A 14,369-nucleotide genomic window follows, 5' to 3' on the forward strand; every position below is an offset into this window, starting at 1 on the left:
TTAACTGGATTAATGATGCAGACTTCTTAGAAAAGTACCTGGCACTTAGTAGCCACTTTGTAAGAATAGTTGTTAGTATTAATAGAATCACCAATTAATAAAATCACCAGTACTATCTATGTAATTTTGTTATTGGCCATTGTTAAGGGGATTTACTAGTTACCTAAAATGGAATACATTCACTTCCAGACTTATCTGGGCAAAGGCTTTTTGGAAAAGATAGTTTTATTATTTGGACCTATTCCATATGTTTTAACTATTGTGTTTTCACTAAAATTATTCTAAGATAAACTATATACTTAAGCAGAGTTTACACAATGGAGATGTGATTATGAGATATTTTGACGTAAGCTTTTAAATGTAGCTCTTTTGGTTTTTATGCAACCGAAACAAACTCTCAGCCTGCTTTCTTTATTAAGAAATGTGAAAGCCCTAGGGTGGGATGTTATGTGATAATGAGGAGCTCAAGGTTGAAGATAAGGTCAAGAGTGTCATTGGCAATATAAAACAGTAATTTATATCTTGTCCCTGAAGTGTGTGTGTGTGCTCGGTCATGTCTGACTCTGCGACGCTATGGACTATAGCCTGCCAGGTTCTTCTGTCCATGGGATTTCCCAGGAGAGAATACTGGAGTGGGTTGCCGTTTCCTTTTCCAAGGGATCTTTCCAACCCAGGGATCAAACCTGGGTCTCCTGCATTGCAGGCAGATTCTTTACTGTCCGAGCCACGAGGAAAGTCATGAATTTATATCTTAAGTCCTGTTACTTTGGAGGCATAATGGCAGCTTCATCAGTTCAACCACACAAAATGTCCTGTTTTTCTCAATAACTTACGGGCATTATTCTGAACAACAGTTTTTATATTGTGCTAGAGACGTGGATACAGGTACACGTAGTGTTTGCCAAGGGCCAGACCACTCAGCTTGACCACTCAGTAATTTACATACAACCTGATGAAATTCATTTCTGACTGCTGAGCCTTTAGCAGTGACACACTCATGTCCTCTTGATGTGCTGACCGCCCTTCATTCCAACTTCCTTTCTGTCTGAAGTGGCTTGTCTTGGGCTCTGAGGTCAGAGAATCTGGGAGAGTTTCATCTCCATGTGACCTTGGGCAAGAAACAGCCCTTCTGTGTTTCATGTTTCTGACCTTTAAAATGAGCATATGAGTTACTACTCCGTAGAATGGTGAGAATTCAGTTCAGTTCAGTCGCTCAGTCGTGTCCGACTCTCTGCGACCCCATGAATTGCAGCACGCCAGGCCTCTCTGTCCATCACCAACTCCCGGAGTCTACCCAAACCCATGTTCATCGAGTCGGTGATGCCATCCAACCATCTCATCCTCTGTCGTCCCCTTCTCCTCCCGCCCCCAATCCTACCCAGCATTAGGGTCTTTTCCAATGAGTCAACCCTTCGCATGAGGTGGCCAAAGTATTGGAGCTTCAGCTTCAACATCAGACCTTCCAATGAACATGGTGAGAATTAAATGGGGTAAATAATGCAATCGTGTAAAATGCATAGCATAGTGAAAAGCTTTAATGGGTTACATACCACCTCTCCTTCAGTCCCCCAGCTGCTGGGGGGCTACTGGTCCATGACCTGTTAGGAACCAGGCTGCACAGGAGGTGAGCAGTGGTTGAGCGAGTGAAGCTTCATCTGTATTTACAGCTGCTCCCCATTGGTCACATGACCACCCGAACTATTCTCAGTGGAGCTCCCACCCTGCTGTGAATTGTTGTTTATCTATCACTGGTTAGCTTTACGTTAGCCAAATGCCTCTTGGGTTCTAATCAATAGAGAGCAAAGTCAAGAGACTGAATTGCAAAAGAAAATTTCTACCTATTAGACTTACAGGTGGGGCCATTTTGAAATTAGCTACTTAAAATAATTTTTTTTTCCCACTTGACACATAGGTTACAAAACTACTTTTTTTTCACATGTAATAGAGTTATACTTGGTTAACAGTCACTGAATGCAGACCTATTCCCAGACCTCTAAATGTTGCAAATATTTTAATTTTATTTTTGAAGGTGAAGGCAGAAGTTGGAGATGTTAGTATTTTAGTAAATAACGCTGGTGTAGTCTACACATCAGACTTGTTCGCTACACAAGACCCTCAGGTTGAAAAGACGTTTGAAGTTAATATCCTTGCACATTTCTGGGTAAGTATGATTTCTTTTACCAAAAACATTCCCTTTTGTGCAACCCAAGGATTAAGTTTAAAGTAAAGCTTTCAGCAGACATAAGGTTGAATCAAATCAATACTGAAGTTTTCTCCAGATACCTAGAATAACATTTATACAAAGAAATCATTTTACATCCTGTGACCAAATCCTATCAATCATTCTTCCCTTCTCTCAAAAAATATGAATAATATGAATTAATAATAAGAATAAACTTTAGCTGTTATATAAGTTTTAATTCTAATTTTTTACATTCTAATTTTTTAATTCTAATTTTAATTCTAGATTTTAAAATTGAAATTTTAGAATTAAAATTCTAATTTAATTTTAATTTTTAATGAAATTTTAAAATGTAATTAAATTTTAAAATGAAAATTCTAATTTTAATTCTAGGTGTTATATATGTTTTAATTCTAATTTCTTACATTCTAACTTTTTTCTAATTATTTTACAGTTCTAATTTTAATTCTAGATTTTTACATTTCTGTGTGATCTGTTTAGAGATGAGGGAGGTATTAGAGATTATCTGAGTCATTTTCTGTGATTCTATAAAAGCTGAACCCAGTTTACCTGTTTACTTTCAGAGTCTCACGAGACTCAGGAGGCCTTAAATTATTTCCTGGTTCCAAAATTGCAAACTTTATTAGGAACTTCACTATTCAAGGTCTTAAATGGTGAGAGAGAGAGAGAGAGTCTAAATATTGGTCAAATAGCCATTACATAAAAGAGCCCCTTAAAGATTTCTTGGATATGAGTTTGGGATGAGTAACCTCAGAATGTAAACTGGTATAGTCACTGTAGAAAATAGTACATAGCTTCCTTAAGAAACAAAAAAGAGAGCTACCATACGACCCAGCCATCCCACTCCCAGGTATATGTGCAGAAAAAATGAAAACTCTAATTTGAAAAGGTGCATACACCCCAGTGTTCATAGCAGCGTTATTTACAATAGCCAAGACACGGAAACAACCCAAGTGCCCATCAACATACAGTTGACTTAGAAGGTGTAGTAAATATGTATACAATGGAAATTTACTCAGCCATAAAAAGAATGAAATATTTCCATTTGCAACAACATGGATGGACCTAGAGAATGTATTTAGTGAAGTGGATCAGATGGGGAGAGACAAATATATGATACCCTTTACATATGGAATATGAAAAATAATACAGATGAATCTATATACAAAACAGAAACAGACTCACAGACACAGAAAAACTTACGGTTACCAAAGGGGAGAGGGAAGGGAAAGGGACAAATTAGGAGTCTGAGATTAACAAACTGCTAGACATAAAACAGATAAGCAACAAGGATCTACTGTATAGCACAGGGAATTATATTTAATACCTTGTAAGCACCCATAATGGAAAATAATATGAAAAAATATATATATATTTAAAACTGAATCACTTTGCTGAGAACCTGAAACTAATACAATATTGTAAATCAACTTTACTTCAGTTTAAAAGAAAGGATATGGGGGTTGGTGAAAATGCAGTATTGTTTCATTTTAATAGCCCCAAGTTGTTGACATCCATTTTTTATATTTTTATGCCTTAAGAGTTTGTGTCTTTCTGCCACTCTGAAAATGTATTTTTTTTCTGAATCTCCAGCATAGAGTAGGTGCTCAATAAATATTTATTGCATAAAATCACTCAGTGACTTTTGCAAGATTGTTGTCATTTCAGTATTTTGATGACATAACCAAACTCTTTTCTAACAATTTCACCTTAAATGTAAAATTTTCGATAACTCTAAATACTATACCTGTTCAATATATGAGATGAGAGAAGACATCAGTGATGGAAGGTGGAGGAACTGGAGACATAAGAAATTAACAATTTAATTGAGACGGATTCTCAAAGCTTTCAGTGTTCATTGTTTCATTTAGTGTTTCTAATCTGGGCATCCTAGCTATTTGCATTATGTTGCCACATTTTTTTTTTGCTTTTATGAAAATTAATCTAGGTTTTTTTCATTGATGAAATGTTATGAACAACGTTAACAAAATACACCTTCATTTTTAAATATTCCCACTGGGTTTGCAAATCAGAAATAATTTTTTTTTCTCTTAATAAAACCGTTTCTAGACTACAAAGGCATTTCTTCCCGAGATGATGAAGAATAACCATGGCCATATTGTCACTGTGGCTTCAGTAGCTGGGCATACTGGGGTCCCCTTCTTACTGGCTTACTGGTATGTGAATATGTGATTTTTTTCATTGGTTCCTGTGCTTAACTTGAGTGTGATTTCTTGAATGTAATGAGGACTATTGTTAACAATGATAGGCTTTCTTGGTGTCTCAGATGGTAAAGAATCTGCCTGCAGTGCAGGAGACCTGATTTCAATCTCTGGGTCAGGAAGATCCCCTGGAGAAGGGAATGGCAACCCACTCTGGTATTCTTGCCTGGAGAATTCCATGGACAGAGAAGCCCGGAGGTCTTCAGTCCATTGGGGTCACAAAAGAGTCAGACACAACTGAGCAAGTAACACACAGACTTCCAGTGTTGCTGAAATAAGCAGCAGTTGCACAAAGTCTCTTGCACAACAGCCTTATCAATCATTAATCCTCTCCTAGGCTGACCATTTGAGAGGTGGCTACAGGGAAATTATCCGATAGGAAGCCAAGTGCTTCAAGCATTTCTCATCCCTTTTAGCAGCAAGAAATTAAAAGGAGGGCAGGACTTTTGCAAGATGAAAAAAGTTAATCATTTTAATAAAGTAATTTTGTGGAAACTAACCATTAGAAAGAGAGAATATAATCTGGGATTCCAAATTAAAAACATCCAGAAAATGAAATTGTGTAAAAATGAATTTTAATAGTTCTCCTAAAAACCCATGCTATTATAATAACTAAGAAGTTACTATAACAAGTAGGGCACAGTAATGGTGTGCTCCACCATGTGGAGGATTATCAGTGAGGTCATGATAGCCACGGTCATCCTACTGGTTGCAGACACTCTATTAGTTGTTAGCTGTTTCTGTATGTTAGCAAATTATCACCCTTAATGTTGAATTATGACTGTACAGGTAAATAGATATTGCTCAAATTTGTTTTCTACCAAACAAATATGCTCTTTTGGAATTAAGTATCTAACTTTTAGAAGTAACACAGATGTAGTTGTAAATGTAGCCATAGATATGTGGATAAATATGGGATTTCCCTGATAGCTCAGTTGGCAAAGAATCCACCTGCAATGCAGGAAACCCCAGTTCAATTCCTGGGTTGGGAAGATCTGATGGAGAAGGGATAGTCTACCCACTTCAGTATTCTTGGGCTTCCCTTGTGGCTCACCTGGTAAAGAATCCACCTGCATGCAGGAGATCTGGGTTCGATCCCTGGGTTGGGAAGATCCCCTGGAGAAAGGAAAGGCTACCCACTCCAGTATTCTGGCCTGGAGAATTTCATGGACTGTGTAGTCCATGGGGTCACAAAGAGTCAGACAGAACTGAACAACTTTCACTTCACTTCACTTCAGGCTCTGGTGGATAACTTATTTTCTTATGACATAAAAACATATGAGCCTAGCAGCAGAACCTGAAACTATCTTTCATCAAGGGAGTGATACACACACAAAAATCAAATTAGCATTTAATGGCTGGGGGCTAATTACTTCAAAAGAGACAGTATGCAGTCTAGGCACAATAGGTCTGTCCTATGACTGCTTTAGCAGTATTTCATCTTTTTTAAAAAAACTCAAGTCAAGGTTATATTTATTTCTAAAACTATTAGAAAATAAATATATACCAAGAGAGAAAGAAAGAAAATGTAGATGAACAAAAAGGCTGGGGGCTAATTACTTCAAAAGAGACAGTATGCAGTCTAGGCACAATAGGTCTGTCCTATGACTGCTTTAGCAGTATTTCATCTTTTTTAAAAAAACTCAAGTCAAGGTTATATTTATTTCTAAAACTATTAGAAAATAAATATATACCAAGAGAGAAAGAAAGAAAATGTAGATGAACAAAAAGAACAAAATAAAAATCACTTCTCTTGCCATTACCTAAGAACAACCAACCAGTCTGTGGATATGGTTAGACTAACTTTGCAAATTTGTTTGTTCTTTTTGTTCATCTATAAACTCTAGCTGATATATTTTGTCAATTCAAATAGCCAATTTATAAGCATGAAAGTTACCAGTATGGGAAGACATGCCAAAATTGGGTACTAATCATTAGCTTGTAATGAAGTGTTCTCCAAAAGAATAATTTGGAATAAGAAAATATTAATTGAGGTTATTGATAGTAAGAAGAAATTTAGTGGGCTTTCCTGGTAGCTCAGATAATAAAGAATTTGCCTGCAATGCAGGAGCCCTGGGTTCAATCCCTGGGTCAGGAAGATCACTTGGAGAAGGGAATGGCTACCCACTCCAGTATTCTTGCATAGAGAATTCCGTGGACAAAGGAGCCTGTCGGGCTACAGTCCATGGGATCACAGACTCAGACATGATTGAGCAACTAACGCTTTCACACACACAAAGTGCGATAAAAAATCCACTCACTGTTAGCTGTTATATATATATATATATATATATATATATATATAAATTCACTCTGAAGTTCAAAAACATAAAATTCCTTCAACACACTCAAGATCATTAACTATGAGTTTTAATATATTTCTGCACTTTGGTTCACTTCAGAAAATCAGAAAAAACAGTTTAGTAGAAGAAAAAAGAATATTTATTGATAATCCCAACACACAGAAATAACTATGATGAGCGTTTCTTACTATTTTTTAGGACATTTTTAATGTAAAAATACAGTCATACCTTGAAAAAGATAAACATACATAATCTTTTTTTAATTTAAAGTGAACATTTTGCATGTTAAATATATATATATGCAACATCATTTTCAGTTTTTGTTGGATAATTTATTTTTCCAGATTCTTTCAGTTGCAAGGAACACAAACCTTAAACTGCCTCAGACCGAAAGAGGAGAGGTCTTAGGCAGGCTCTCTGTTGCTAGCTGCGCTAGAATAGTGTCTTCTCAAACTCCCAAGTCTAGCAGCCCTGGGGAAAAGCCATACCTCCCAGTGTTCTAGTTCTGGAGTTCCCTCTTAACTAGACCAACTTGGATCCAACTGCTGTACTGGGGTGTAAGCCAGCAAAATCAACCCCATCTCAGCAGAATGAGGGAATAGGAATGCTGACAGAGGCAAAAACAGCCTCTATTCACTACAGACATTTTCAGCTCTTTCCCACTATTTGCCTTCATGAACTGGATACCCCAGGGACTCTCCTTGACTATAAATCTTCAGCAACATGACTGATTATTTCCTTGGGATAAGTAATTAAAAGAGAAATTACTGGCTCTAAGAGCATAGCATAGATAGATAGATAGAATTTTTTTTTTGGCTGTTATCTCTTGGCATGTGGATCTTTGTTCCCCAGCAAGGGATCAACGCCGCACCCCGTGCAGTGGAAGCACAGAGTTTTAACCACTGGACTGCCAGAGAAGTCTCAAGCATGGCATATTTTTTTAATGAATTTTATACGTTTTGCCAAATTGTCTTCCAGAAAATGCTGCCAATTAACCTGTACTTTGGAAAACTGCCAGTTAACCTATACTTTGGAAATTCTGTTGAAAGTTCTCTCACTTTGTTTTCTTAAAGCTGAGACATATGACTTAAAAAGATTGCCAGTCCAGTTCTATAAAATGAAAGTATTTTGTACATTGAAAACAACTCAAGCAAATAAAAAATTTCCTACTATCCTTACTGTTACTCCTAGGCACAACTTTTATCTTTTTTTATTTTGTATTTATATTAATCACCCCTGAAAAGATAAAACATTTCATATACATATATCTATTGGTATCTAGGGGCTTCCCAGGTGGCACTAGTGATAAAGAACCTGCCTGCCAATGCAGGAGATGTAAGAGATGCGTTCCATCCCTGGGTCAGGAAGATCCCTGGGAGTAGGGCACGGCAATCCACTGCAGTATTCTTGCCTGGAGAATCCTCTGGACAGAGTAGCCTGGCAGGCTACAGTCCATAGGGTCGCACAGAGTTGGACAGTCGACTGAAGTGACTTAGCACTCCTACACATTGGTATTGTTATTTTGTAAATTTTCTGCTAATGCCCTTAGGCATTTATCCATTAGAATATTGTCTTATTCATTTGACTTCCTCAGTGGCTCAGTGGTAAAGAACCCACCTGCCAATGCAGGAGATGTGGGTTCGATCCCTGAGTTAGGGATCTTCCCCTGGAGAAGGAAATGTCAACCCACTCCAGTATTCTTGCCTGGAAAACCCCATGGACAGAGGAGCCTGGCAGGCTACAGTCCATGGGGTCATAAAAAGAGTCAGACATGACTGAGCATGTTCATTCATTTACCTCTTAACTTGGTTGTTGTTGTTTTTGTTTAGTCACTAAGTCAATTTCCCAGGCAAGAATACTGGAGTGGGTTGTCATTTCCTTCTCCAGGGGGGTCTGCCCCACCCGGGGATCAAACCCGCGTCTCTTACATCTCCTGCATTGGCAGGCAGATACGTTACCACTAGTGCCACCTGGGAAGCCCTTAACTTGGTTAGGAGCTAATATAAGTTTCGACTGTATCATATTAGAGGTCTGATTTGCTGCCCAAATTTAAAGTCTAATTCCACTACTTTGTTTTTTGTCTTTGGGCAAGTTCTATAATTCCACTTCTACCTAAGTTTCTTTTTTGGGAAATGGAGATCATAATAGTATCAGTTTCACAGAATTGTTGTGAGGGATTAAATCAAATACTGCGTCTGAATAACTGAGGTCAGTGTCTGGCATATAGTAATCAATTTTAGATATGATTATTTTTGTTTCTGCTATGTACAGAAGATTTACATTTTATGTAATTGAATCTAGCAATCTTTCTTTTAAGGCATCAATAAATGTCTAAGCTTCAGGGAAAAAAAAGGATAAAAGAGAACTTTCCACAGCTTTCTGTTTTCCAAAGCACAGGTTAATTGGCAAGAATTTACTTTGTATAATTGCTAATCAGTACAGACTTAGAGAAAAGCAATCTATCCATTAATTAATGGTACTGAATTATATACTTAAACATAATTAAAATTGTAAATCTTATATCAAAAATATTTTGTGTAGTTTTTAAAATTAATAAAGTAATATTCTAAAACCCATTGAATTGTATTCCTAAATGAGTGAATTATATGGTATGTGACTTTATATTTTTCAGTAATGCTGCTGCTGCTACTTTCTCTAAAAGCCTAGTTGGAAAAGTAATGTCCACTTAAAATATGGTTAATTTCCCTTCTCTTTCCAAATGAAGGCACTATGATGATAAGAATTGCTTTACATTTTGATTTATTCACTTGAAAAATATTTACTGAGCACCTATTATAGGCCAAGCACTGTGCAAGGCCCTGGGGATTCATTGGAGACCAAAACAGTCATAAGGATTATTATAGTAAAGGTATGGGGCCGGACGTTAAAAAAATTCATCCAAATGAATATTTAATTACAGATTCAAGATGTGCTTCATGGAAAACTGAAGATTACTGTATAATGGGGAAATAATTTAGACTAGGGTTTCAGAAATGCATCTTTGAGGAAGTCAAGCTAAGACTTAAAGGAAGAACAGGACTTATCCAGGAGAATTTCCGAATAAATTCCATGAACATGTTGTAGTAAATAATGAACAGTCTATAGTGCCATTACATTTTAGGGAAACAGCAACAACAAAAATGAACACCTTACCAATTTTCTTAACAGGACATTTAAACCTACTCAGTTCTCTGATAAATGCTGAGATGCAGTAAATGCTTCTTAGACTTTGTCGTTGTTTGTTGTTTTAGTTGCTAGTGTTGTCTGACTCTTTTGCAACCCCTTAGACTGCAGCCTGCCAGGCTCCTCTGTCCATGGAATTTTCCAGGCAAGAATGCTGGAGTGGGTTGCCATTTCCTTCTCCAGGGGATCTTCCCAACCCAGGGATCAAACCCATGTCTCTTGCACTGGCAGGTGAGTTCTTCACCGCTGAGCCACCTGGGAAGCCCTCTGAGGCTTTACCGTGCCTATCAGTTTGCCCGGGGGTCATCTAGAATGCAGATTCTAATTCAGCAGGTCCTGGCCAGGCCTGAGATTCAGATGTTGCCCACGCTGTTCAGCAGAGTACCACACTTAACTAAGGAAAACAGACATCTGAGTTAAATAGATGTAGCCGCTTTCTTGAATTATTTTATGAACTCTGTTTATTTTCAGTTCAAGCAAGTTTGCTGCTGTTGGATTTCATAAAGCTCTGACCGAAGAACTGAGCGCCTTAGAAAGAACCGGAGTCAAAACAACATGTCTTTGCCCTAATTTCATAAACACTGGCTTCATCAAAAACCCAAGTACCAGGTAAGTGGAGGCAAAAATGGAGACAGAAGGATTGGTGGTTGCTATGAATATCAACTATTCTATGGGTTTTCCTAAGTATTTTAATTTTAAAACAGCTGATATTCGAGGCCCTTGGCTCATGTCAGTTTCAGCATCTGTAGACTGTGGGAATTATAGAGAAAGAATGTATATAAACAGACATGAATGACACAGTGAAGTTGCTTAGGCTTCCCTTTTTCTTCCCTTAAGTGGTGGTTCTCAGACTTCAGTACATATACCTTTCTCTAGGAGTACTGGGGACCATTAGGGGTCCCACCCCCAGAGTTGTGCATTTCTTCATTTTGGTCGGGATAGAGTAATGGTGGGCAAGGGAGCCTGGAACTCTGTCTATTTAACAAGCATAAGCGTCATAACTAGATCTATTTTTATTTTTTAAAATATATTTATGCATTTATTTGGCTGTGCTAGATCTTACTTGTGGCACGTGGGCTCTTCCACCTTTGTTGCATCATGCAATGCTTAGCTGTAGGACCTAGTTCCCTGATCAGGGATTGAACCCAGGGCCCCTGCATTGGGAATTCAGAGTCTTAGCCACTGGACCTCCAGGAAAGTCCCACACCATAAGTAATTCTGATAGAAGTGACCAGTACCACAGTGTAAAAAGAAAAAAAACTTTCTTTGGTAATCTAGAGATTATCCTTCAAACTAAGTTCAGTTCCGTTCAGTCTCTGGTTTGTGTCCAACTCTTTGCAACCCCATGGACCGCAGCATGCCAGGCCTCCCTGTCCATCACCAGCTCCTGAAGTCTACCCAGACTGACGTCCATTGAGTCGGTGATGCCATCCAACCATCTCATCCTCTGTCGTCCCCTTCTCCTCCTGCCCTCAATCTTTCCCAGCATCAAGGTCTTTTCCAGTGAGTCAGCTCTTTGCATCAGATGGCCAAAGTATTGGAGTTTCAGCTTTAAAATCAGTCCTTTCAATGAACACTCAGGACTGATCTCCTGTAGGATGGACTGGTTGGATCTCCTTGCAGTCCAAGGGACTCTCAAGAGTCTTCTCCAACACCACAGTTCAAAAGCATCAATTCTTCAGCACTCAGCTTTCTTGATAGTCCAACTCTCACATCCATACATGACTACTGGAAAAACCATAGCCTTGACTAGACAGACCTTTGTTGGCAAAGTAATGTCTCTGCTTTTCAATATGCGGTCTAGGCTGGTCATAACTTTCCTTCCAAGGAGTAAACGTCTTTTAATTTCATGGCTGCAGTCACCATCTGCAGTGATTTTGGAGCACCAAAAAAATAAGGTCAGCCATGGTTTCCACTGTTTCCGCATCTATCTGCCATGAAGTGATGGGACCAGATGCCATGACCTTAGTTTTCTAAATGTTGAGCTTTAAGCCAAATTTTTCACTCTCCTCTTTCACATTCATCAAGAGGCTCTTTAGTTCTTCACTTTCTGCCATGAGGGTAGTGTCATCTGCATATCTGAGGTTATTGATATTTCTCCCGGCAATCTTGATTCCAGCTGTGCTTCATTCAGCCCAGCATTTCTCATGATGTACTCTGCGTATAAGTTAAATAAGCAGGGTGACAATATACAGCCTTGACATACTCCTTTTCCTATTTGGAACCAGTCTGCTCTTCCATGTCCAGTTCTAACTGTTGCTTCCTGACCTGCATACAGATTTCTCAAGAGGCAGATCGGATGGTCTGGTATTCCCATCTCTTTCAGAATTTTCCACAGTCTGTTGTGATCCACACAGTCAAAGGCTTTGGCATAGTCAATAAAGCAGAAATAGATGTTTTTCTGGAACGCTCTTGCTTTTTCGATGATCCAACAGATGTTGGCAATTTGATCTCCAGTTCCTCTGCCTTTTTTAAAACCAGCTTAAACATCTGGAGCATCTGGTTCACGTACTGTTGAAGACTTGCTTTGAGAATTTTGAGCATTACTTTATTAGTGTGTGAGATGAGTACAGTTGTGCAGTAGTTGGAGCATTCTCTGGCATTGCCTTTCTTTGGGATTGGAATGAAAACTGACCTTTTCCAGTCCTGTGGCCACTGCTGAGTTTTCCAAATTTGCTGGCATGTTGAGTGCAGCACTTTCACAGCATCATCTTCTAGGATTTGAAAGAGCTCAACTGGAATTCCATCACCTCCACTAGCTTTGTTTGTAGTGATGCTTCCTAAGGCCCACTTGACTTCACATTCCAGGATGTCTGGCTGTAGGTGAGTGATCACACCATCGTGATTATCTGGGTCATGATGATCTTTTTTGTACAGTTCTTCTGTGTATTCTTGCCACCTCTTAATATCTTCTGCTGCTGTTAGGTCCATATATTTCTGTCCTTTATTGAGCCCATCTTTGCATGAAATGATCCCTTGGTATCTCTAATTTTCTTGAAGAGATCTCTAGTCTTTCCCATTCTGTTGTTTTCCTCTATTTCTTTGCATTGATTGCTGAGGAAGGCTTTCTTTTCTCTCCTTGCTATTCTTTGGAACTCTGCATTCAAATGAGCGTATCTTTCCTTTTCTCCTTTGCTTTTTGCTTCTCTTCCTTTCACAGCTATTTGTAAAGGTTCCTCAGACAGCCATTTTGCTTTTTCGCACTTTTCTTTTTCCTGGGGATCATCTTGATCCCTGTCTCCTGTACAATGTCACGAACCTCTGTCCAGAGTTCATCAGGCACTCTGTCTATCAAATCTAGGCCCTTAAATCTATTTCTCACTTCCACTGTATAATCCTAAGGGATTTGATTTAGGTCATACCTGAATGGTCTAGTGGTTTTCCCTACTTTCTTCAATTTAAGTCTGAATTTGGCAATAAGGAGTTCATGATCTGAGCCACTGTCAGCTCCCAGTTTTTGCTTTTTGCTGACTGTATAGAGCTTCTCCATCTTTGGCTGCAAAGAATCTAATCAATCTGATTTCAGTGTTGGCCATCTGGTGATGTCCATGTGTAGAGTCTTCTCTTGTGTTGTTGGAAGAGGGTGTTTGCTATGACCAGTGCGTTCTCTTGGCAGAACTCTATTAGTCTTTGCCCTGCTTCATTCTGTACTCCAAGGCCAAATTTGCCTGTTATTCCAGGTGTTTCTTGACTTCCTACTTTTACATTCTAGTCCCCTATATTGAAAAGGACATCTTTCTTGGGTGTTAGTTCTAGAAGGTCTTGTAGGTCTTCATAGAACTGTTCAACTTCAGCTTCTTCAGCATTACTAGTCAGCTCATAGACTTGGATTACCGTAATATTGAATAGTTTGCCTTGGAAAGGAACAGAGATCATTCTGTCATTTTTGAGATTGCATCCAAGTACTACATTTCAGACTCTTTTCTTAACCAAAATCGCTACTCCATTTCTTCTAAGGGATTCCTGCCCACAGTAGTAGATATAATGGTCATCTGAGTTAAATTCACCCATTCCAGTCCATTTTAGTTTGCTGATTCCTAAAATGTTGACATTCACTCTTACCACCTCCTGTTTGACCACTTCCAGTTTGCCTTGATTCATGGACCTAACATTCCAGGCCCCTATGCAGCATTGCTCTTTACAGCATCAAATCTTGCTTCCATCACCAGTCACATCCACAGCTGGGTGTTGGGTTTTGCTTTGGCTCTGTCCCTTCATTCTTTCTGGAGTTATTTCTCCACTGATCTCCAGTAGCATATTGGGCACCTACTGACCTGGGGAGTTCATCTTTCAGTGTCCTATCTTTTTGCCTTTTCATACTGTTCATGGGGTTCTCAAGGCAAGAACACTGAAGTGGTTTGCCATTCTCTTCTCCAGTGGAGTACATTTTGTCAGAACTCTCCACCATGACCCGTCTGTCTTGGGTGGCCCTACAAGGCATGGCTTAGTTTCATTGAG

General features: G+C 38.7%; 1 protein-coding gene across 3 annotated transcripts in view; it reads left to right on the forward strand.

The window, feature by feature from the left end:
• The window catches only part of HSD17B11 (hydroxysteroid 17-beta dehydrogenase 11), a 39,430-nt gene that overhangs the window by 10,734 nt on the left and 14,327 nt on the right, over positions 1–14,369 (forward strand). For all 3 annotated transcript variants that reach the window (XM_081580811.1, XM_081580832.1, XM_081580822.1), the window contains 3 exons: positions 2,030–2,161; positions 4,274–4,380; positions 10,383–10,520. In XM_081580811.1, coding sequence (XP_081436937.1) covers positions 2,030–2,161; positions 4,274–4,380; positions 10,383–10,520 — 377 coding nt within the window. The remainder of the gene's footprint in view (positions 1–2,029; positions 2,162–4,273; positions 4,381–10,382; positions 10,521–14,369) is intronic.

This window comes from Giraffa tippelskirchi, chromosome 1 (assembly GCF_054371585.1).
Source record: "Giraffa tippelskirchi isolate mGirTip1 chromosome 1, T2T-mGirTip1v1.2.pri, whole genome shotgun sequence".
NCBI classification, from domain to species: domain Eukaryota; kingdom Metazoa; phylum Chordata; class Mammalia; order Artiodactyla; family Giraffidae; genus Giraffa; species Giraffa tippelskirchi.